The sequence below is a fragment of the Canis lupus genome, chromosome 30 (genome assembly GCF_048164855.1).
Source record: "Canis lupus baileyi chromosome 30, mCanLup2.hap1, whole genome shotgun sequence".
Lineage (NCBI taxonomy): Eukaryota > Metazoa > Chordata > Mammalia > Carnivora > Canidae > Canis > Canis lupus.
The window spans coordinates 38,089,805-38,115,545 of record NC_132867.1 but is presented as its reverse complement, the minus strand read 5'-3'; the positions used below and the strand labels follow the sequence as shown (position 1 = coordinate 38,115,545).

The window sequence follows — 25,741 nt, the reverse complement described above, 5'->3', positions numbered from 1 at the left end:
GTGATAGACAACCAGAAATAGCGAGCCATTTCAGGGTGAAGCCAGCAGTGTGCTGGAGCCAGCTCCTTCCAGCTCATGAGAGCAAACTGTCCTATCTCTTCCCCGCCTTAAACTCAGTGACTGCACCCAGGCTAGGGATTGTCACACACACCAAAAATCAGAAATGCTACTGGTCAGGGCTCTTTTTTATTTAAGATTTTATTTATTTATTTATTTATTTATTTATTTATTTATTTATTTATTTATTTATGAGGGAGAGAGAGAGAAAGCAGGGAGGAGAAGCAGAGGAAAAGGGAGAAGCAGACTCCCCTCTGAGCAGGGAGCCCAATGGAGGATTCAATCCCAGAACCCTGAGATCATGACCTGACCTGAAGGCAGACACTTAACTAACTAAGCCACCCAGGCACCTCTCTACTTTTTTTTTTTTTTTTTAACAATCAGTTGGTGAATATTTATTACCCTTCACTGAGTAAATGGGAGGATGTTCCCTTTTTGGGAAGGGGGAGAGAAAAAGGCGAGATTATATTTTTAAATAATTGGCTGACTTGAGGTGAAATTATGCTTGTAGTTTTGAGGAATATGGGGAAGATTTGTAACAGCTACCGTGTGAAATGCACAGGGAGTCATTAATAGAGCAAAAAAGTCATTGCCAAGAGGGAGCGAGGCCCCAGCTGCATATAAATTGCCTAAATTGTGGTCACAGTTTTCCCAGTTTAATGACTTTGTCAAGTAGTGCCAGACACCTGGAAGAAAAAGTGAATCACAGGTTACCAGAGCCGGTGACTGGAAGAATAAGTGTGGCCAAAGTCAGAGGAGTGAGTGAAAATAGGCTCCTGGTGGAAATGGTTTACAGAAGGTTCTAGGCTGGTTAGAGAACATCGTTATGGAAAAAAAAAAAATGGGGCATTGAGGGGAGAGTTAGAGGGACTCTAGGACTTCAGGCTCAAATGAAATAAAGTTTTGGTTCTGTAAGTATGAGAGCCTGGGAGAGGTGGTACAGGAAGTGTCAGAGCAGAAGGTCATGAAGGTGAAGCCAATTTTAGTAATGAAGGGTTTCTAAGCAAAGACAATCCCCTGATTGTCCCTGAAACACAATGGTAGCCAAAGCTGTTGGCATGGGGTCTCCTATTGCCAAGGGTTAGAGGAGCTTCCCAGATGTGATTTGGGTGGAGGAAATTAGAAGGAAAATGTTCTTCCCCATGACATTCAGAGCAGCAGGGAGGTGGTTTGGGCAGAGCTGGAGTTGAAGCCAGGAGATGACATGGGAGCATGGAGAACACAGATCCGTCACCCATCTGTCAGGTGCTGTAGGAGCTTTGAGACGTGCAGATCAGGAATGCTCAAAGAGAAAATGAGTCTCGGAAAGGAGGAGGGACCCCAAGGCAGCAGAGGCCCAGAGGGGAGGGAAGGAGTAAAGAGTAGGGAAGATGTGGACCCTGACCACAGAAGAGGAATCAAGGACAGATGACCTCCATGTGAGAGGTCTGCAAAACACTTGATGCTGCCTGTGTGGGCTTGGGAGTCTCTGCAGTGCTTTGCCCATGTCAAAAATGGAGCCCGGAGGATAGCAGTCCACTCAGGGGTTGGGGGGGGGGTTGAGGACACCATGCACCAGGCAGGCTGGTCCTTGATTGCCTGGGTGTGAATGTGGAGGAGGCAGGGACGGAGAAAACAGGACCTGTTTGCCCCCCAGGAAGTGATTGGGGTAACAGGATGATGGCCATAACAAGGAGGAATGTCTCAGTGATCACAAGGGCCAAGAGTGCTGGCTTCAGTTTCTGAAGGTGGGGTTTGAATCTCACTTACTTTAGCGGGCCGTCAAATGGTCACCTAACCTCTCTGGACCTCAGTGTCTTGCTCTGTGCTGTGGGGATAAAAATCACTATCTTCTAGGGTTATGTGAAGTAATGAACCTAGTGGGCTGAGGACGGTGCTTGGCACATGGTGAACACTCAGGAAATGGACAGTTAATGTTCATGCTAGTGGAAGTACAGGTGGTAGTGGTCATGTACAGAAATGAATTTTTGGAGGGATTTTTCAGACAAAGGAGAGGCCAGGTTACCATGGAAATGTTGGAATGAATACAGGATTTAGAGCCAGTTCCCTTGGTGATTATGGCCTGGGTGGGGGGTTGTTGAGGAGATTCCTACCCCCTTGATAACATACCCCTTTTCTGGAGCTTTAGTTCTCTTAAATGTAAGTCAGCTTCAGAGCATGCTGATACCCAAGGATTCAGGCATGTGTTCCCTGAGGGCCAATATCTAGAGACCTAGTGTCCATTCCCTGCTGCTTGCTACACCCTTTAAAAGGAAATGGGGAGAAAGTGGTTTTATTTTCACCACACCAATTAGCAATACACCATAGTAATGTCTGGTGTGGCCTAAATACTAATCAAAACATCATCATAGCCCTCCTCCCAGCCTGGGTTCAATTTCCTGGCATCAGGGAGACTTTAACTGTTTTCTTCCAAAGATGCATGAGTGCTGAGAACTCTCATCCCCTACAAAATACAAACGTCCACCAACTTTTAGTAGAAAGGAAATAAGACTCTTTCAAATATGTCTTGTGCTCTGTAGGATACATATTGCAGTACTCCGAGGATAACAGTGAGCAGTGGGGAAGTTTTCCAATCAGCCCAAGTGAACGTTCTTACCGCTTGGAAAATCTGAAGTGTGGTACTTGGTATAAGTTCACTCTTACTGCCCAAAATGGAGTGGGACCAGGACGCATAAGTGAAATCATAGAAGCAAAAACATTGGGGAAAGGTATGTGTGCTTCCTGGTGTCTACATTTCCTCTACTTTCCAGATTTAATTTGGGGACTGGAACCACAGAAGATGTCATTATATTTGCATGTTTGTGAGTTTGAACTTTGTTATTCCCAAAACGGGTTTGGAAGTGTTGCGGTGCAATGAGAGGAATGGCCCATCTTCACAGAATATCCTGATTCCCTTCCTTCGTTATCTCACCTGCTGTGAAAAAGACAAGTGCCATTTGCAAATCAAGGGTTTCAGTGCCAACATAAAGTGCCCCAGCTGGGTCACCATGAAATATGACATTTACCCCTCACCTTCTTCTACTGTGATCTTCCCCCTCTCCGTCGCCCGATGCCCCCTCTATCCATAACTCGCATTTTGCCTCCAAGGCCCCACTTTTCAGGTGAGAAGTGACTGATATAGACTGTTGACTTTTAATGTGAATTGGTTTTTAATCTGAAACATGAATGTTTGAGGAGATGAACCCCTGGGGATGGAGGGATCGGTGCTCAGCAGTGAAATTGTAGTCTGGGGACACCAATAAGGGGAGGAGCACAGTGGCACAGAAGAGTGAGTGAGGCAGTGAAGAGAGGGTCTTTGGAACTTCCTCTCATGTCTGACTCTCATCGAGTGCATGGAGCCACACTGGATAGCAGCAAAGAGTGAGAGATGGGAAGGCAAAGGTGCTACCTGGACCTGGCACCTGAGTTTTGGATAAGATGCAGCAAGGCTTCAGAGGATGAGGGATTTATTTATGCAGAAGTATGTCCACTAGATCCCTGGGTTCCAGTAGGAATTGTTTAGATAGCAAGGGACACCCGTTGGTACTTCCCAAATCCAACTAAACTATTCTTGAGTCAGGTCCATCCACCCCAGAGTGGAAACAGGTCAGCTCAGCACACAGCACTGGTTCCTTCAGAACCACTCAAGGAAATGCATACATGAAAGTAGCACTGTTCTTCAAGAGCTCTGACATATACAAAGAGAGCCTCTACCCACCCAGTTTTCCCTCTAGTACCTACGAAGGGAGATAGTTGGAGACTGCCCATTGGTTTATAGGTCCCAATAAATAGTGGACAAATTGGGAGTTGACTATGACCAAGACTTGGACTGAGCTCCTTACCCAGATGGGGAAAGCAGCCAAAGAGGAAATGTGTGACTATGCAGATGGCCTTCATTTGTGTATCCCATGAGCTGACCTCCACTGTGCACTCTCCTACAGAGCCCCAATTTTCAAAGGAGCAAGAACTCTTTGCCAGCATCAACACCACGCGCGTGAGGCTGAACCTCATTGGCTGGAATGATGGCGGCTGTCCCATCACCTCCTTCACACTGGAGTACAGACCCTTTGGGACCACAGTCTGGACCACAGCTCAGCGGACCTCTCTTTCCAAGTCGTACATTTTGTACGACCTGCAAGAAGCCACGTGGTATGAGCTACAGATGAGGGTGTGCAACAGTGCCGGCTGTGCAGAGAAGCAGGCCAACTTCGCCACGCTGAACTACGATGGCAGTAAGCTGGCTGGCTTTATGGCCCTCCTCTTTGTGTCACAGGACATGTGCATGTGCTTACTGTCCCTTTCCCATGCAACATTCATCCTTGGCACAGAGTGACCAGTGCTCACAGATCCCTTTAGGCTTCGGGGCCATTCAGTCGGCTCCCTGTGGGGCTCCCTAGTTCACGGTGTTCCCGAGACCATGGCTCTGTTCCAGAAATACAGAACTGAGGGCTAATGGGAATCTCCTTAGGGATTCTTGGTGCAGAAGTGGTTTCTCTTTGGGCTGAAGGATTCTTTACCTTCACTTACCAAACATGTGCTTCTGTGCATTTGTCAATGACTATGTGCTAACACTGCTTTTGTTGTCTCCCTACCCATTCCCCACCCCATCCCAACCCACATAACTCCGCCTTTGCTCTCATTTAGCCCTTAGACTGCATGTGCCAAAACAGTCTTCATGGTAAAGAAGCTTATGGCAGTCCCTAAGCAGAAATGCAGGCACTGATGAAAGCAGTATATCATAGGATATTAGCATGTGTCCCACCCCACACACACATGCACATGCAATTTGCATGGACTTTCTGAAAACCAGGCAAGGTATCTTGTGATGGTTGGTGAACCAAAAATAAATGATACAGATTTTTATCCTTTTTTTTTCTACAACTTGTATCAAAGGCTATTTATTTATATCTGAACAAATGTCCAGCCCAGTGAGGTGAAAGATAGTGGGTCATTGATGGTTATGCAGTTAGGGAACTTTAGAAAGTCTCAAACAGCATGTTGGTGCTGATTTCTACAGCTTTGCAGTGACTTTGACTCAGGGAAAAGCAGTGATTGAGTTAGCTGCTCAAACACAAGGTAAGACCCACTACAGTTCATCAGGATATTGGAAGCGCCTGGCTTAGTTAGCATCCCCCACCCCTCCGAGTCTTCTGGCCAATGCCATTGATCAGGTCAGACCACAGTGTTGGATGGTTTAGCCCAGGAAGTGTGTACCTGAGCAAACACCACCCATACTTTATTCATCATCAGTAGGCAGGCTAAAGGGTCTTCCCTCTTCTGCCTGTATGTATTTGGGATCTTGCTTAATTAAAGCTCCAGCAAGAACCTCCTTGGAGCACAGGTTTTACAATCCTAACAAGAATATCCATGATCCCAAGAACTCTCATAAACAACTAAAGGAAGCTAACCAGGTGATGTTGACTGGGATCCTCATTTGGTCATTTTCTCCTAGACTGTCATGGATGACCCAGAATGAGTTCTTTCTGCTCTGGCACACTGGAAACCCACTCCCAAGTTTCCTATCCAGGGCCATGTCACCACAAAGTCTTCCCCAGCCAACACCCTATCTGGCCTCCAGCATTTCAGGCCTGGGGCACATGAAAGTAGGAAGGGCCTTAGGTGGAAGCCTTCCTGGTATTGGTTACTCCAGCCTGGGGTTCTGCAACTGCAGTGTACTCTGCGCCATGGCTCTGGAATGGCTAGCTCAGCAACTGGATTGTAACCCTTCTGCTCAAGAGCTGATGCTCTTCGTGGGCCACCTCTAACTTTCTAGCCCTCAGTTGCAAGTAATGTCATTCAAGGGTGTCCCAACCCCAAGTACCAACCATAGTCAGAGTAGCCCTTCCCCGTGGCTTTCTCCTCCAACATGATTTAATTCTTTGATCTTATGAAATAAAGGACTTTGATTTACCAAACTTTACTTTGCATTTAAGAGTTCCCCCAAAGTCCTCTGCTAGCAGGTACATATTCGGGCAGAAAGCATATTTCTTACTTTAGCTTATTGGCTTACATTAATTGACTTACAATAATCACATGCTGGCATGTAGCTTCTCTATAATCTGTGTAGGTGCCAGAGCACTGGGCTTCACTGTGCATATTGATGATATGGTCATGCTAATCTTTTAATGAGAAATCACTCACAGGCAAAATTTGAAACTGTAATTCAAACTTACAAAGCACTCTGCAGAATTTAAGTGCTTGTCTTCTAAAAAAAAAAGGAAAAAAGAAAAAAATGATGCTCTCATTTTATCCTGGATCTTAGGTTATAATCATGCAAAAGTTTTGTGAGCTACATTTAAATTTCTGAAATCTGAAATGATTTTATTACACTAGGATATAAAAATACATATTTGCATTTTCATTGAAAAGGATTGTGGATTTCTTGGAACTGATCTCATAGATATATAGCTTTAATATCTCTTTTATCATATCTGACTGAAGATTTTTCTTTCATTTTGGGAGAAACAAACATTGACAGCCTCACACCTATACCAGTCAGGTCTCAGATTCTTCTGTGTCTTTGACTCTTTCTTCTGCCATTTCCTTGGCAAAATGTTTGCATGCATCCTTGTGTTGCCTTGGTTTTGCAGACCAGCTTCACCTGCATCTCCTTATGTGGGTTCTGAGCAACCACAGAGATGGTTTCCAGCTGAAAACACTGCACAGTTCAAAGAACACTTTTCTTGGCCTGGGCAGATAACATAGGGCACTGGGATTCTATTATCCCTGCTCTACTTACTAACTGCAGGATAAAGACCATTTTTGCTCAGGGGGGAAATTGTATTATTTTTGCATTATTTTTCCTAAACCACTGACTTCCTGGCCCTTGTTTTACATGAAAAATATAGTGAGATGGAGCTTCTTACATAATGGAAGGTGCCAATATGCGTGCCCCATAAAAGTGTGGATGCATGTTTGAATCTCTGTGCCCATTATATTCAGCCTCTGCATAGACAGCAGCTTCAAATATAGCTCAGAGTCCAGTCTACTTAGGTGTTTCCTTATGATTCTAAATAATCTGAATTTCATAACACTGTATAATAATGCTTGATCGTTAAGGAGTGTGCTTTGGAGACCTAGATGTTTCCTTTTTGAAAATTTATCTTCAGTCTTTACACCCTAAAATGAGAGTTTCTAAAGTAGATAAAAAGCAAGTGAATAACCAAACAGAAAGGGACGTTAGGCTTCTTTAAACCAGTGTATCTGGAACAGTCTCCCTGCAGACTCCTGTCCACTTGCCAGACCTACTGTTCCTTCTTTGATGTGCAGGTTTTTCAAGTAGCCTCTATAAGTTGTACTATAGGTGACAATTCCAGCTAAATGCATGTGGCTTTTTTAAGCACTAGCCTGGACATTGTGCTTTCAAGTGCCTGCACCCAGCAGTACATTGCAAAATGAGTCCCTTTCAAAGAAATGGGCTTCACCCTTTGTGCAGATCGTGATTTGATGTGCTGTCAAGTAAGTTGCAAGTTGGGCAGAGGAGGGGTGTGAGAAAATAAATAAATTAGCAAGGACCTAGATAAAGAACTCCTCTCATTGCTCATCACCTGGACACCCTTGGATCACACAATGTGCCTCTTGTAACCGTCATCCCTAAAACCTCCGCCATGCTGTCTTCATTAATAGTCATCTAACACCACGGCCCTGCTTTCAGGTACAATCCCTCCACTCATTAAGTCAGTTGTCCAAAGTGAAGAAGGGCTGACAACCAACGAAGGGCTCAAGATGCTGGTGACCATCTCCTGCATCCTGGTGGGGGTCTTGCTGCTGTTTGTGCTCCTGCTCGTGGTACGGAGGAGGAGGCGGGAGCAGAGACTGAAGAGGCTGAGAGGTGAGTGGTGGCCCCACAGTCAACTGCTCATGCCACCATTGCTGGACAGCCAGCCTGGTGGGAGCTAACCCCCAAGAGAAGGGCTTTTACTCTCCAGGCCAGGTCTTCCAGCTGCCTGACTCTGTGCTGTGCCTTCATCAGGGTCACAGAGCATTAGGGGAAGAGTCACACAGATGCTACTACTCAACACCATCAGAAATTGAGTGAGGGTCAACCTCACACAGGTCTCCTAAATCCTAGACATCGTAGGCAAAGAAAATGATTTTCTCATGGGTTTTCAACCCCCCTCTCTTTAATTCTAACCATTCCAGCAGTGCCATCAATTACGACTTCCTTTAAAAAGATCTATCACATTTGCTGTGGCAATGAGAACTATTTTATTGCCGGGAAGCGGAAATTGAGGGCTTATGGTAAAGCATTGTGAGACAGAAAACACACACTTTCCCAAATTAGAAGTTTGAGCTGAAGCCCAGTGTAAGAGTTTCACTCAAACCATAAAAAAAACCATGGAAGACAAGAGCCTAGGCCAGACGAGAGCCATTGTGAGCAGACACCATTATTATAATGTCCAGCTCTGTGAGGTCCTGGTGACAAAGCTATTTCCAGCTTCTGGCTAGAGCCTTTCCTTGCCTTTGCCCTTGCCCTGCAGTGTGAGGAAAATGAGCTCTTTCCAACATGAAACTCAACGCAGAAAGAGTATTTTTAAGTCTTTTGCTTTTCACCGTCAGGATATTTAACCAAGCCACATTTTTGATAAAATGCACGAACACAATGTTCGCATTTAATCAGTCCAGTGTGGAGTAATGTCATGCAGCATCCTGCATATTCCTCAGAGTTACATCTTAGGGACAAGTTTGAAAGCCCTGTCCCCAGTACTTATCTGGGATATACCCCAGACATTGTGGGGATATTGAAACATTGGCATCTTCTACAAACACTTCAGTTGGCTATAATCTGATTAGAGCAGCAGAACATGCTGATACTTTCTCCTGTCTGCACTTATGGGAAGCATTTCTCTTTATGTGGCCCTAACACATTTTCCTATCAATTTGCTTCCACTTCGCTGACAAATTAAAATATTTGAAGTACATCATGTTCCATCTGTACACGTTAATAGCGCTTCCATTCAAATCTCCTGCAGCCCCATAATTCAGATGAGCCATCGATCTCATTGAAATATCCTTCCTAAATCACATTAACCACTTATTTAGTTTTGCAGACTTACCTTAGTAAATCCTATATATTCTAAGCATTATGCTTAGTGCTTGATGTATCAAAATGAAGAGAAAGAACCTTCTGAACTTTAGGTTTAGTGTAGGAGGCAGACACATGAGCATCTACCAGGAAAAGAACAAAAATGTCATGAATGCTAAAATAGGGCTTCAAACAAATCCTACATAAGCACAAAGGAGGGAGCAATTAATCCAAACTGGGGAGAGAAGGGGAGGCCATCTAAGAGCTATGAAAAAGCAACATATTGCTTAATAAGTTGAGAAATCCAACATAAAGTGAATTGTGTTGGATTACATCCACAAGTGCTCATCACTATAAGGACCAAAGGATGTCCTTATAACTCTTTCAGGGACAACAAAATCCCACATCCAGGTCTTTAGGGACAAGGGGCAATTTTATTGAGGAGCCAATAACTGACAGACCCAGCAAGGGTCTGTCCTTATTGCGTTTAGACAGCCAGATCTAACTAGCTGCATTTCAAAGGCTATCTGTTGTTCATAAAACATCGTATAAAATCAGCAGTAATTTTTTATTAATAATTTCCATTTGATCACAAGGGTTTGGCAGCAAATGCATTAAACATGAAGGCACTCCTTCCTAGCATTCTACTACCTTCTGCCAAATTCACCGTTCCTCCCCTCACCCTGGCCCTATTGCTTACTCCTTCCTTCCCAGCTATTGTTTGATTTGCCCTACTCTACTTACAACTTAAGCACCTCAGCCTCTAAAGATGCTAAAGATGCTGTTCTTACCAACATAATGCGCTGGACCAATGGCGGGCCCATGGACCCTTTCTTGTCGTTCTTAACCATGTCGGGTGATTCAGTGGTTGCTTTGCAAGCGCTCTGGCCAGAAAATATCCTGGGACTGGCATTATCACTGTGGGCATCTCTACTCCTAGTCACCAGTATTTCAGGGTGAATCTTGATAAAGAAAGCAATACATCACATCAGAGAGCAGGGCCTTTCCCTCCCCAGAAACGGTTTTGTTTTCTTTGTGCATGAGGAAAGACAGATCCGGCACAAAGGTTTCAGCAGGAAGAAAACAAGTACTGTGAGAAAGGGGGCATATTTACGCAAGATGTCAGGGAGCAAAGAGTTCCAGGGAAGTACCTTGCCGGAGTACAGTAGTGTCTGCAGTCTTGCATTTTGTACGTGCTTTGTAAAGGTTGGACAAATGCAGCAAGAATGCAAAGGACCATGAACCCAATTCCACCCTCTTTCTAACAGCAAGTTTTTTTTTAATTTACTTTTTATTGGTGTTCAATTTACTAACATACAGAATAACCCCCAGTGCCCGTCACCCATTCACTCCCACCCCCCGCCCTCCTTCCCTTCTACCACCCCTAGTTCATTTCCCAGAGTTAGCAGTCTTTACGTTCTGTCTCCCTTTCTGATATTTCCCACACATTTCTTCTCCCTTCCCTTATATTCCCTTTCACTATAAGTTTTAATGTGTATGGATCACAGAAGTAAATTTAATTCAACAAGCCATTGTTGATCACCTGCCATGTGCTGGGTATAACAGTTTTTTTTAATTATATATTTTTTTATTGGAGTTCAATTTGCCAACATATAGCGTAACACCCAGTGCTCATCCCATCAAGTGCCCCCTCAGTGCCCATCACTCAGTCACCCCATCCCCCTGCCCACCTCCCCTTCCACTACCCCTCGTTCATTTCCCAGAGTTAGGAGTCTCTCATGTTCTGTCTCCCTCTATGATATTTCCCACTCATTTTCTCTCCTTTCCCCTATAATCCCTTTCACTATTTTTATATTCCCCAAATGAAAGAGACCATATAATGTTTGTCCTTCTATGACTGACTTACTTCACTCAGCATAATACCCTCCAGTTCTATCCACGTCAAAGCAAATGGTGGGTATTTGTCATTTCTAATGGCTGAGGAATATTCCACTGTATACATAGACCACATCTTCTTTATCCATCTGTTGAGGGACATCGAGGCTCCTTCCACAGTTTGGCTATTGTGGACTTTGCTGCTATAAACATTGGGGTGCAGGCATCCTGCTGTTTCACTGCATCTGTTTCTTTGGGGTAAATCCCCAGCAATGCAATTCCTGGGTTGTAGGGCAGTTCTAGTTTTAACTCTTTGAGGAACCTCCACACAAGGCCAAATCTTGCCCCCAAAACATCTTTCTCTTGTAGTCCAGCAGAGCCCCCAAAATGTTAGTTAATGACAAAAAAGTGTTTACAACTCACTCATAGAGGAAAACTGTAGCCAGAGCTTAATGTAGTAGGTGCCTACCTATTAAACAGAACTCAGCAGTAGAATCACCTAGTTACAACCTGACCCACATAAGATACAGATCCTGTGCCTGGATTAAAATGAGTTCAAATATATTTACAGATTCAACAGGAAGAGTTGCTTCATACAATATTTTTATTGCCCCAAATAAGGACCTTTCTAATAATATGTCAATGTTGCTTGAACAACCACCAATGAGGATCAAAACTGGAAATAAAATTTGGATTATAGAAAAACATTGTGAGGGTTCTAATGGATACTGTTAGAGTTGCTATTTAAGGTCAATTTCGTATTGTTGACCTTGTTTGATTGCTAGAAACTACTAAATGTTTATAAGCAAGATATGTTTTACCATGTAGACAAGCAATCTAGTTAGGTGAATATAACATAACATTCTTTTATGTAAAAATTAAGAAAAGAAGGAAAAAGGAGGGAGGGAAGGAGGGAGGGAGGAAAGAAGAAAAGAAGGAAGGAAAGAATATGAGACTCAAGCAATTTAGCAACTTATATTTCTTCCTTCCTGAGAACTTTACTAATTTTAGAGCATAGCGACCTCCTAAAGTCTAAATTGTCTGCAAGTGGTATGTTTTTTAAAAAATCTATAACCTTATCCAGGAGTCCAGAAGTCACATTTTGCTTGTAATCATGCCCTGATTTTTCTCCACTTCTAAATCCTTTAAAGTGCAAGGTTACAGAACAAATCCCTGGCTGGGTCCATGATCTCAGGAGCCCCAACCTTATAAAAACCACAAAATTTGATTCCCATGTCAAGTAATCAATGCCAGTATCACTAAAAACTTCCTTCTTTAGTGTGAGTCTACCCAAGAAGGTGCAATGTTGGCACCAGCCAGTTGGGTCAACTGGCATGCCAAGCCTAAAAGCTACTTCTGGCACTTCAAATAAGCTAAAGATAAAAATCAATGGATGATATAAAATTTGACCATGCTTCTGTGGCAAAATGCCTTTCTTCCCGTGAACAGAAGCAAGGTTATTTTAAGCATGCTTTGAAATGTGTTAATATTATAAAAACAAATCAGTTACAGAAGGCCATTCCCAGAGAGTATGTGGCCTCATGGTTCTACAAGGGCACAGAAGAAGGGGCAGGCTATGAGGGATGATCATCATCTACTGAGCTCTAACATCCATTCATCTCTTCTGCAAATGAGCTAAAAGCTTTCCTTATTTGTAGGACTAAATATTAGCTTGGTTTTTAATAATCTAAAGGAAGAATAGTGTAGAGACTTCTTAATTAAGCTAATAAATGCCCAGTTGTGGATCTCCTCCAATAGGAGATCATAAGCATATGCTCTGAAACTTCATTTCTATACTTTGTTTCCTTCCTTCTTTCTTTCCTTCTTTCCCTTCCTCTTTCCTTCCCTCCTTTTTTTTCTTTTTCAAACCTTAATTTCTTAATAAAACTATTCTTTTAAAATTCCAAATTTGCAATGGAAGGATTGAGTAAAAGTGGCCTCCATATCAAAGAGTGGAGAGCAAAGGAACATTAGGATGGTGGCAGGGCCAAGCCAAGGGCAGCCAGTGGAGCAAAGGACAAAGAGTGAGGACAAAGAGTCCGGAGGGAGAGAGTTGGCGTCAGCCCTGGTGCTTTGCCCTGCCTGGGTGTTCTACTTGGTCCATATTTGTACTTGCAGTTTTCTCAGATTTTCTCAGAAAAATCAGGGCATGATTACAAGCAAAATGTGACTTCTGGACTCCTGGATAAGGTTATAGATTTTCTTTTTTGACTATTTATTTAGTCATAGTTTTCGGATCAGCTTTCATAGCATGCTGATGATTGGAAGTCCTATTTGTCATCTGGTAAAAACATAAATGCAGGCTCATAACCCTCACAAAAATAGCTACTTTACGAGTCCCATTTCAATTCCACAGAAAAGCAGGGATTGTTGTGAGGCAGCTTGCAAAGAACACTTGATAGATAGTAAAGCTAGGCAAAATCTGCTACTCCCAAACTGTTTTTTTGTTTGTTTGTTCGTTCGTTTGTTTTTGTGGGTATGTGCAGGTAGCTGCCCAACAGAAGTATTAACCTAAACATATTCCATTTTACCTAACTAGAAACTTCAGAAATGAAAGTGTAGTCATGTGGCTATGAATGAGATTTCTCTTTTTTAATGAAACATTTGGGCACGCAAAATGGGAAACAGCTCAGATTCTCAGTTGGCACAGCTGCTGTTCTTGAGATTTGCCTTGTGCTCCCCTGACACACCGTGATAGCACTGCCTGGTGGATGAGACTCTTCCAGGATGGGAAGTGATCTACAAAAAGAACATGGGAACTGGGCGAGACCACGCTATAATATTAGTTACCCAACAGGGGTGCCTCTTCCCAAGAGCCCACTGTATCATGCACTAATCAACAGAGGACTCATATCTTCTACTTTTGCACTGCCCTTGTCTTTCATAATGCTTTACTCTATGCTGCCTTGTCTTAGTCTCTCCATAGCCATGCAAACAGGTAGATTATAAACTTGATATATATTATACCCTATTTTGCTGACATGAAACCTTAAGGGAACTTGTCCAAAAATCACATATCAAGACAAGGCTAGAGAAAGAGCTCTGATCACTGCTGCCATACCCTGTTCTCTTTCCATGAAACTGCCTAAGACTTGGGACTCCCAGATAAAGAAACAGGACATCCCATCAATATTGTTGGCTTTGAAAGGGTTGTCAATGAAGCATGGAGTCAGAAGAATATATTAACACAGAATCAATAACTACTTCATAATTTTATTTTTTTCCAATGGAAAATGTTTGGTTTATTCATTTTTATCTCTATATTTGATATATCTACCTTCCCCATAATATTAAAAAATATAGATTCTTTCTTGTTTGCATATTTTCTACCTACCACCCTTTTCTCTACTGCTTCTCCTCACTGGATTATTGAAAGACTTCCATACTCAGCTGCATCAGTTCTCACTGGCTCCTGAATCCTCACAGTCTCACTTCCACCCCCACCCACCAAATGCTCTCCTGAAGGCAGATGACCAGTTACCTTCTGATCACCAAATTCTCCTTCCAGTTACCATTTTCTAGGACACTTTACAATTCAGTGTGTTAGCAAATGTTATTTTTTGAAACCCCTTCTTTCCAAATATCCTGGCACTATTTCTCTATCACTCCCAAGATTAACGGGGAAACACAGAGCCAGGGATGTATATGTAGGTGTAGCAAAGGGCTTTAGGAAAGGTGTCACAAAGTCTAAATCTCAGATTGAGCTGAAATTTGTGGGGAAAAAAATGTGACAGGCAACCCAAGAGGCTGTTTAGCAAGAACAAGCCTTGAGATGATGTTCTCATATTAACAGATGGCAGGTAGAAAGAACGACTCAATGTCTGCTTTGCTTTGATGTGCACCAGGAGAAGTGCTATTCAAATCATAAAATGTGGAACAAGAATTATAAAAACGGAAGGAAAGGACAGAGAGGGAGCAGGAAGGAGGATAGGAGAGGGGAGAGAGGGAGGGAGGGAAAGAAAGCAGGGATAGAAGGAAAGAAGGGAGGATGGAAGGAAGGAAGGAAGGAAGGAAGGAAGGAAGGAAGGAAGGAAGGAAGGAAGGAAGAGCTTAAGAAAATAACCAGAGCCCTTGATCATTTAAATTTACTTATTCTTTCAAAGCCTACTATGTTCCAGTCATTATGGGAGCAAAAGATGGGATGTCGCATAAAATAATAGTTCTGATATCTTGCTAGTGAGGAGGAAGGCATATTTACAACTAACTATTACACAAATTCTAAATGATAAGCACCATACTATGGGCACCAATAAATGCTACGATAATACACTAAAGGGGAAGATTTTGTTTCCCCGCCACAGGAAATATTAGGAAGGATATCACATGGTACTGGTTCCTAGACCCCAAATGATGATGTCTTAGGATTCTGGACAAAGATGTTCTGGATATAATCCCAAAAATAATTGTGGATAATCTTTGAACAATCAAAGGTATAGGAAAATAGTTACACTCCATACCCATTTTCAAAAACAATAAATTCTAGAAGTTACAGATTGAGATAAAGTAGTTTAGGTTATAGAAAGGATGCTTTGCCAGCAATCGGGAAATTATAGGGATGAGCAAAGGCCCAGACAAATCTCACTTCCCTTTGGACAGGGCTGACTGATTATGGGATACCAGGCTGAGGCTAAAGTCAGAGCAGGCTGAGCCATTTTGGAAGTGGCACAACTCCAAGGGTGAAAGCTAATGTATTAGTGGGAAGAATCCAAATTTGAAGAGCTTTTGAAAGGCTGGAACCAAAGAGATAAAATGTAATAGGGAAAACTGTAAGATCTTCTATATAAGTTGTAAAAATTCATTTACAACACACATAATGAGCATTGTGTCCTCACGGGTGTGCAAGAAAGAGAATATCAAAAAATGACCAGTTTCTGTGCTCGGCCTCATTTAATAAAGGACAATAAGAAATCACAGGTCTTTCATAGAAGAGTCCCAGATAGAGAATTACCTAGAAATTATGCCATCTGAGGAGGGATTGAGAAAATTAGAAACTTCAACTTGGAAAAGAAACAGGTGGCAGGCAGCTGCATGGAGATATTCTCATGGCCTATGAATGACTCCAGGTGTCCTCGTTATGTCCAGGTAGAAATTACAGCAAGGGATTTCAGCACAAGAGCAGAGAGATGTTTCCCACAATTAAATGTATCCCCAAGAAAAGCTTGTGCGACCTCCATATGGAGCAGAGATTGGGCTGAAGCTGGGGAGGCAGATGACTCAGGTCAGTGGAGAGAGGACATGGGGACAGGAAACCACCATGGGAAGTGGGAAAGGGTATGCTGGATGCTGTGCAGAGGTGTGCGAAGTCCAGAGAACCAAAGCACCAACTTCACCTGGCGGGGCTTGGGAGAGTGCACAGGGCAAGTCGCATCTGCGTACACTGAAGCGACAAAGGAGCCATATCATGGGGTCTACAGAGAATGCAATAGCAAGAACCTCAGAGAGGGCTGGAGGCAAGACATGAGGGGCAGGAGGGCTGGAAAGACAGCTTGGGACCAGCATGAGCAGGCTCTTGCTTTGTGCTGAGTCCTGTTGGCAGGGAGGTCCCTCCGAGAGTTTCAAAGCACAGTTGTGACACAGTGAGGGGTGTGTTTCAGATCCATCACCCTTCCCGCAGGTGGATGTCACTTACAGGACTGACACATTGGAGGTGGGGAGGCCAGGGAGGGGGCTGCTGCCTGGTAATTTGATTCGAACTGAGGAGAAAGAAAAAAGCAAAGGTCCCATGGGGACGTGTTGAGGTGACATATCAACAGACTTGACATCAAATCAGACCTGAGAGTGAGAGGTGCTATGTGGTAGCGACAGCATGGACCCCCCTCTCCCCAGAGTGCTAAGTAGCCCAGCTCATTTTAACATCTGCCCAAGACACTGTAGCATGGAGACAAACATTTACTGCAGGGATGATTTGAAGAGTCTTTAATGCTCTTAAGATTCTATGATTTCATGATTTTAAAAATGTTCTTCACTTGCCCCAGATTTTCTTCTCACCACTAAACAAAAGTATATCCGAAATTTTGTCATCTCTTTTCACTGTCCCTACATGAATATGAAGAAGACCCTGGACCCCATCTCAGTCCTGACATCTCTCTTAAACTTGATTCCAAATCTGCCTTGAACAGCCTCACCTCATGTCCCCCAGCCTATATTAATATGGTGGAGTACCGCAGTAGGTTTGAAGCCAAGCACCTTGGCTCCACCCACATTGCTGCTTCTGTGTCCTTCCAGACTCCTGTCATTTGTGTTACCATACCCAGCCCTGAATATCCTAAATCTTGTCATTTTTCTGGACTCCCTTCAGACCCTCCATACCCAGTGGGTCCTGATTCTTGCAGATACCATCAATCTGTTATAGCATCAAACACTCTCTGTCCCCCTGTTCACTGCAGCCAACCATCCCAGCCTCTCACCTTCACCACCAACTCCTTGTCCCCAGCCCCCATTCCATGTACTCCGGATGGATTGATGCTAGTACACAGCACCTACACCCACCCACCACTACCTCTGCCCTCCTCCTCTCCTCTTGGTCCATATTATGGCCAGTAACCCAAAGTCACACCTTCTTAGCTCTGTATGCCTTGACCAACCCTAATTCACAACCTTTCCTGGAAACCTCTCTCCAGTCAAACTGACCTACTCCATACTTCCTAAAGGAGCTCAAATTACAGGACACACTAATTTTGTGTCATGGAGCTCTCTTACCATTGGAGTCTATGCTCTCCAAGTCCCATGCTCCTTTTAAGGTGAGGGCAGTCTTGGATATTTCCCAGATTGACTCAGCCTGAAACAGGTGATCCTGGGATCATCTCCCTCAGTCAGCAGGTACCAGGTGTCTGTACCCCTATGTCCCTGAAGTTATGACACAAATCCCACTCTATGTATACAGAACCTTAAAAGTAGTAATGGAAAAGAAGTTTGAACCAACTGACATTGGTTATGAATTCCTGCTCAGCTGTAAGAAATTACTGAACATATCTGGGTCCCAATTTCCTGATTTCTGAAAGAAGACATAATAATTCCCAGGTAGAGACTGGCACAATCCAGATTCCTAGTACATGTTCCATTGTGACTGCAGCCCACCTTGTGTCTGCTCCCAGAAGACATTCACACACAGTCCCTGGTGCCACTTGTGCTGTAAAACTCCACCAGCGATTCTCAAAGGAGAATTCACAGAAGTGAATTTCAATTAATATCATTTTTCTCACAATTTCAGATGACATCAGGAGGAGGACATAGTAACTAGATAGAAAGAGAAAAGGATCTATTGTAAGATGATAAGCATAGGGAAGTGTGGACCAAAATGGTTCAGGGTGCCCACAGCTGTAGACCAGCTTAACCACAGCAAAGATGCCTGCTAATTGTAGATGAAAAGAACTTGCTGTTAGAGCATGCCGATATTTGAGGGGAACTCTGTTCTCACTTGTTGGATGCCACAATTCCTTAGCACATGGATATGAAAAAAAAAATCACAGAACAGAAAACTGTGCTGACTTCAGGAACAGAAAAAGTGTGATGATAATGAGCAAAACGAGGAAACCAGGTCCATTCTGAAGACATTGGGGACTGAGTTACCTTCCAATCATGAGCTGAAGTACAGTGTGTACTCCTTAAATTTCCCCCTCTTTTTTAGACCGTTGAGTTAGCCACTGCTTGGCTGTTACATAGAGCTAATTAATCCCACGCTTTTGACTTTATATATATATTTACTTTGCAAGTGTTAAATCATTCAGGAAGAGAAGAAATTCATATCTGCTTGGTCTTTGGAGAGAAAGACATGAACTAGGAAGTTAAATGTTGTTTTGCTTTCTTTGCTTCACCATATGAGTGGGGTAGAAAGGAGCTGTTTTCGTTTCCCAGACTGAACCCATCTGTGCACAGAATGTGTGAGGTTACCAGTAGGAGCTGGAGTGGCTGATTTGAATAACTGAACTTCGGCTTACAGAGATGCCAGCCCATGGGTGGTTATCCCTGTGACTGCCCAAGCACCTCAATAATACCATGCTGCTCCCCGGCTTGACAATGATTGCACTTAAATGTCAGCCTCTAAAAGATGAAAGATGAGATGAAAATGCTTCAACATACTCTTTTCTCCACTATAGAGCCAGCCACATAGCTGAATCCATTTCCAGAAATTTCTGTTCATTGAATACTACATTTAACATCTAGATTTTTTTAGAAAGCAGTGTGGGGAGGGGGGGAAGCAAGAAGAAGGCTTTTGTATTCTAAGAAAAAAAAACATTCATTTTTTTTTTTTGCCAGGACAAAATGTGTAAAAAGAAAAACAAATTATGTTTTAAGGGAGATGAGAATTTCAAAGCAATGTCACCAAAAATGTAGACTTCTTTTCTACATCATTTTTAGGCAGAATTTCTTTTGTCAGGAGTGGTAACCAAGACTTGATAAACAATGTTTTCAGAGACAAAAAAAAATATAAAGAAAATTTTTACTTTGGGGTTTGAAACAAGCATCTGAGTTTCAAGACACAATGATATGTCATTTATACAATTCTTTGATCAACCTAGGGGACTCAGAGCTCTGTAATAATGCTTTCTTAAAGTCATCTATGTGTCATAAGTTTTTAAATTTTGATATTTTGATAAAACAAGTAGAATATATACTACATAAATAAACTACTTTCAAAATGTTAATTTTCTGACTACTGAAAATAAAATTGGGTTTTCAAAAATTGGCAAATAAATACACTGTAAGAAGACTTTAACAGATGTCTGATAAATGTTATGGTCCCAGAGAGTTATGCTCTTTTTGTAATATATATATGCACACACACACACACACACACACACCATATATATATATATATATATATATATATATGACATATGATTGCATATATACAACATTATTGCATGAATATCACATACATATGTGTAGAAGAAATAAGGAATCCACTAAACTTTTGGTTATTAGTAGTGATATGTGGAATGATAGTTACATTTTAAAGTGGTTATTGTCATCTGACTCTGTAGAATATTGGTCATAAATGCCTAAGTGAATGTTAATGAGTTGTTTATCATGTACTAATATTAACTTTTTTTCCCCAGATGCAAAGAGTTTAGCTGAAATGCTCATGAGGTAAGAACAAAACCTACTATCTTATATATCATGTTTAAAAGGATAATTTCCAACTTGCTTTGATGTTTTTTTAAATGATTGTCTGAAATTGATAGCACATTTTATTTTTGACACATAAATTTCATTCTGTGTACCAAATATCCATGTTATGCCTAATAGGATATATAGATAGCAAATAATATACTTCTGTACATGCCATAGATTGTTTTCTTGTCGATCAGACTCAACCAGTGGAATGTTTCCCATAAAGCTGGGAATACAAAAGCACATTATAAGTAAATAGCTTTGGTTTTGTTTCCACCCAAATATACCACTTTTGAGGTTGAGACTTCCACTTTAGCAGAGTTAGGCAAGTGAAAAGAAAACCTGAAAAGGAAATGCATTGTGCACTGTGCCCTTCCAAAGAGATGGGATGATCAAGAAAGATTCCCCTTGTCCTCAGCAGCCATGGCATCCTGAGCACCCCTCCACTAGAGCACTCACCAATTTCTGCTACAATTATCTATTCACTGTCTGGTCTTAGAGGTCATAGCCTGATATGTTGTCCTCATGTTAAAAATACCAGAACTATAGTAGATGAATAAGTAAGTTGTGGTAGTTGAATGAGTAAGTGTATTTTCAAGGCTGTAGAAGACACCTCAGTATTTGCAGTTTAAGCCTTTTATATTGTAATGATTAAACCAGAAGTGAAAAAGGATAATCAGAGTCTGGAAATCAGATTAAGATAAATGTCAAGAATCCTGACAGTATTGCCATTTTAGGATATTTACTGTAGGGGAAAAAGAAGATGGGTATGGGGCCTACTCCCCACCCCACCACAGTTGGATTTAACTTCCTTCCCCATCTTTGCATATAAAATTGGTGCTCATTTATTATTCACAAAGAGCCCATAACCCATATCACCAGTATCTTTGAAGACCTAAGACAGAGATCAATTGCCATTGGCCCATGAATTACATTTTCCACGGACATCTTTGTTTGCAATAGTATGTGTTAAAACTATGTGTACTATAAGTAATGGATATGGAGAACTCAAGATTACTCTAAAAAATTTGGAGTGAGCAATTAAATAAACATAAGTGTCATTTGCTAGGATTAGGAATTAGGAGGGTAGATGCAGGGTACAGACTTTTATTATTATTATTTTTTTTTTTTTGGAGGACAGGGAAAAGGGAATGTTGATGGAAATGAAAAGACTTGTATGGGTCATGTTGAATTTGGGATGCTTTCCAAGTGTCGAATAGCTGGTAGCAGGAATCTAGCCAAGAGAGAACTCAGAAATGCAAATGGCCTGTAAAATATATCTTCCATAATAGGAACTTAGCCACATCCTTCTAGGTCAAACTTGCATGAGAAGAATATAAAAATCTATATTTTTATAGAAGATTGAATCCATGCTCTAATGCAAATCTGTACTTATTTGCTAAGCAAGTATTAGGACATTTCTGTGGTCATGGAAGGTATCCAGACACATGTGCACCTGTGCAGAGCAAATCTGGCAAATATTTAGAAAACAAAAAACAAACCAGAGTCTTTCAATTTATAATAACTTCGAAACAAAATGAATTTTCTAATGTTGACTTAAAAATATGAATTCATATGATTCATGAAATCAAGAGATTTCATATAAGATTGTGGCTTGCTTTCTTCTCTTGAAAATGCTCTGACCGTACTGAGCACAGTCTAGAGATTATGGCTGTCTGGAGCTACATGAAGTGCTCCCTTTAGACTGGGTGTGAATTTTTTTTAATTTAAATTCATTTAACCAATATATAGTACATCATTAGTTTCAGATGTAGTTTTCAATAATTCACAGTTGTGTGATGAACACCCAGTGCTCATCCCATCACATGCCCTCCTTAATGTCATCACCCAGTTACCCCATCTCCCCACCCATCGCTCCTTCAGCAACTCCAGAATTAAGAGTCTCTCATGGTTTGGCTCCTTCTCTGATTTTTTCCCATTCAGTTTCCTCTCCCTCTTTATGGTCCTCTACACTCTTTCTTATATTCCGCACATGAGTGAAACCATATGATAATTGTCTTTCTCTGACTGACTTATTTCACTCAGCATAATACCCTCCAGTTCCATCCACATCAAAGTAAATGGTAGGTTTTTTTGCTCTGTATAAAAAGTCACCATCCCCATCCCCACTCCAGTCTGCTTCACTGGTTTGTACCCAGCCTGGGTCCCGCAGCCATCTCAGAGATCTTCTGGCTACTTCCTTCAGAGATTATGCCTCTGCTCAAAGCTCGTGACACTGGAATCTGTGTTTTCCGACATATTCAACATTTGTTCGGTTAGGATGAGTTCTATTAGCTTCTCTGATGTCCTAGAATGCATCCCTCCCCCTTCTCATTAGCCCCAAGCGAGACATCAAAAATATCTTCTACATTAATAGGCCAATCACTGTGCTTGAAAAACCACCTGTTGAGGAAAGCAGGCATTAATAGTGGTATTTGAGGTTAACAGTTGCCAACATGAAATTAGGAACATTAAAGCTAGTAATTACTCCCACTTAAGGTAGTTGAGGTGGTTTTCCTCCAGAGGATACAGTGATTGAAAAGGAAGAGAATTTCCAAACTTCTCAAATAGGTGGATTTTTATGGATTAATTTAGAAATAAAAGCAATGCTTTTAATCATGAAGGGTCAGTTCAATCTGAGTTTGGTTAACAAAGCCTAACAACCAAAGACTCTGTCACCTTCCTGGAGATCTAAGGGCCAACCATATTTCAAATGTGGCTTGGAAAACCTAGGCAAGTCATATATCCACTGGTACAGAGAAGGCTACAGAACCACTATCTCTCACCTTCGCTGCTGCTTGCAAGGGAAGTTGAGGACTTAGCAGCCTGGTGCAGTAAGAGCATAGAGAACTGCAAGTCTATGTTGTAGGCTTCAAGTTGCCCCCAGCTGGTTTTGTGATCTTGGGCAAGTCATTTTCCCTCTGTATTCCCTACTTTTCTCATTTTTTTTTAGATTTATTTACTTATTTTTGAAAGAGAGATTGCACGCTCTCGAGCCTGAGTGGGATCAGGGGCCAAGGGAGGAGAGAGTGTCTTAAGCAGACTCCATGCTAAGTACAGAGACTGATGGGGGCTTGATCTCAGAATCCTGAGATCATGACCGGAGCTGATATCAAGAGTCAGGTGCTTAAGCAGCTAAACCACCCAAGCACTCCCCTACTTTTCTCATTTAAAAATAATAATTTGAAATTGTTCCTAGATTTATCATTCTGTGATCTTGGTGAAGGTAACGTTATTTTCCAACCACATTCCACAAAAAAGTATCTGCATACTTTACTGGGATTAGCTGTTCTAGGGCCAGAAAGGCAGATGCTACTGTAGGACAAACACAGATAAGCTGGTGCCAGGGTACCCCCACACGGTGTCATCTCCCTTCGCTGGGCTTCGTGCTTCTGCCCACTCATCTATCTTACCCAAGCAAATCACCCCCCACAGAGAGAGAGAGAGAGAAAGAGACCTCACTCACCATGACCAGATAGAAAGGATTTTCCTTTTTTATGATTAGGTGAAAATAATTTTTAAAAATATACCAGCTATATAAGAGTAAAACTAGCCTGCTTTAAGGCACTAGCCAATGCATGGTTAATATCCAAAGACTAATATTATTTAGAGCTAGCTATAAGTGGAAAAGGATGAAGAAGGGTCAAATTGAGAATTTAGATAAGTTTAGCTTTTTTTGATGTTCATATCTTTAGACATATAGAAAAAAAACCCACTCAGCTATTATAATGAAATATGGTCCTGATAACCCTACAATTATTCTGAACTTATAGAATGCTTCATAGCACATTTCGGAAGGTAGATAGTGTACACACTTTTTCATTAGTTTTTTCTCCCCACAAAGCTTAAGAAAATACTAAGACTTTAAGGAGTTTTAACAACTGCAAGTAATTTATTGACTAAGCTGGGAAATACCATCCTCTGTGAATGAGGGTCAGCTCTCTGTCATTATAATCAGACAACCAAATGGCAAATGGATGGCGGAAGATTATATTTCAATAATAACTAACATATTTAACATGCTCCCATATCATATAAAAGATGCAATTTTGCATGGTGAAATATACAGAACCTTTTCACAAAAGAGGTTTCTTCAACTAGTTTTTTTTTTTGAAGGTTGGCTGCTGCTTTAATGACCAATTGTTATAATTTTAGAGAATCAGCCTTCCTATAACAATAGATTATAGAATATGGCAGCCTCATTAAGAAAGTTGAGACCTAGTAATCTTTTAAAATGAGAAGAGTATTAGTGCCTCTGGGACATGTCACTCACTACCACTGTACCCCCAAAACAACATGATTTATTCAACAAGCTTTAACAAATATTTATTTAGCTCCTACTTCAGTCACATACTGCTCTAATTCCAGGGATATAGAGGGTACAAAACAGAAGGAACTATTCCTTATATAATTCTTATTCCAGTGGAAGAGACCGATCACAAACAAGATAAGTCCATTAAACATATGCTTGAGTATTAAGTGCTGAGGAAACAAAATTCACCAGAGGATGGGGAGGGGAACATCAGCAGTGCCCATAGCTGGGCCAACCTGGCTCCATTGAAAAGACTCCACCTGCATCAAGCCCTGAAGCAAGGGAGGGAGCCAGTCACATGGCCACTGGGATAGGGCTAGGGAACATTTCTTCTAAGCAAAGAGAACAGCAAGTTCCAAGGGAGAAGGGAACAATTAGCTCCTGAATCTCAAGGTTTGTTGGGCCACATTCTCGCCTTCCCACTGTAGGGCTTGACAGCATGCAATCCTTCAAGGAGGAAGTAAAGTTTTACCTCCAGCTTTCATTGCCTTTGTTAATGAAGTTCCATCATATTCTAAGTCCTCATGCCAATGGCAGTGGTGCACAGTAGCTATTTAGCATGCTTCCTGTGTCAGTTTGACAGTGGACCCCTTATTGTTAAGTATAGTTTGCACTTGGGTTCATAGTGTTTAATAGAGCAGCCGCTGACTGCCTCATAACTATTCATGATGAGCAGAAGGAACTAGCTCACATTTCTATTTTTGGTGCAAGGACAAGCTCAAGTCCCTAGTGGAGTTTCTAAACAGACCTTTCAGATACTCACAGAGGAGTAGTTCCCCATCTGTTTTTGAGGAAATAGAGCTTGTCTAAACATGACATAACTGCAGCCCCCCAAGTCACCAAAATGTTCTTCACTTTATACAAGTATTTGAATTTTTGCTTTAAAAAACACACACAAATAAAGTGAAAACATAGATAAGTAAATAATTTTTTAAAGTATGCAGTTCATGTGAAAAATTCAGGCCAAATGTTTGAATTTGGGCTCTGCATAATTAGCATGATCTAGCTACATAACCCAGTTACTCATCTGCAGAGCAAGAAATCTGGTTCAAGATCAAGTCCTAAGTAGGAATGGTGCACCTTTCAGAAGCTGTTGTTTTTGTAGGTTGTTTTGTTTATACTCAAATGAAGGAAGGGCAATTACAAAATATTCAGAATATTAACACAGACTTCAACATGCAAATATCTACAGGGGTTCTTGAGTGAACTTGACCTTCAGATTATTAACATTCTGTCAGCTACAGGGTTCAAGAGTAGATGAATCCTCATCAACAAGAAAGGATCTAGGACTCTTAGTGAATGCTTAGTTGGGAAGAAAAATATTTAAGATCCAGAATAGATACCCTCTTTGTTGTTCTCTACTAAAAGTAACAAACACAGAGGAAAATCATTGAGTGAAGTAGGCTCCAGAAATCTTT

General features: G+C 41.7%; 1 protein-coding gene across 1 annotated transcript in view; it reads left to right on the top strand.

The window, feature by feature from the left end:
• DSCAM (DS cell adhesion molecule) overlaps positions 1–25,741 on the top strand; it is a 732,791-nt gene that overhangs the window by 677,779 nt on the left and 29,271 nt on the right. The window contains exons 25-28 of the mRNA XM_072807037.1: positions 2,577–2,765; positions 3,978–4,268; positions 7,691–7,867; positions 19,957–19,987. Of these exons, the coding sequence (XP_072663138.1) occupies positions 2,577–2,765; positions 3,978–4,268; positions 7,691–7,867; positions 19,957–19,987 (688 nt within the window). The remainder of the gene's footprint in view (positions 1–2,576; positions 2,766–3,977; positions 4,269–7,690; positions 7,868–19,956; positions 19,988–25,741) is intronic.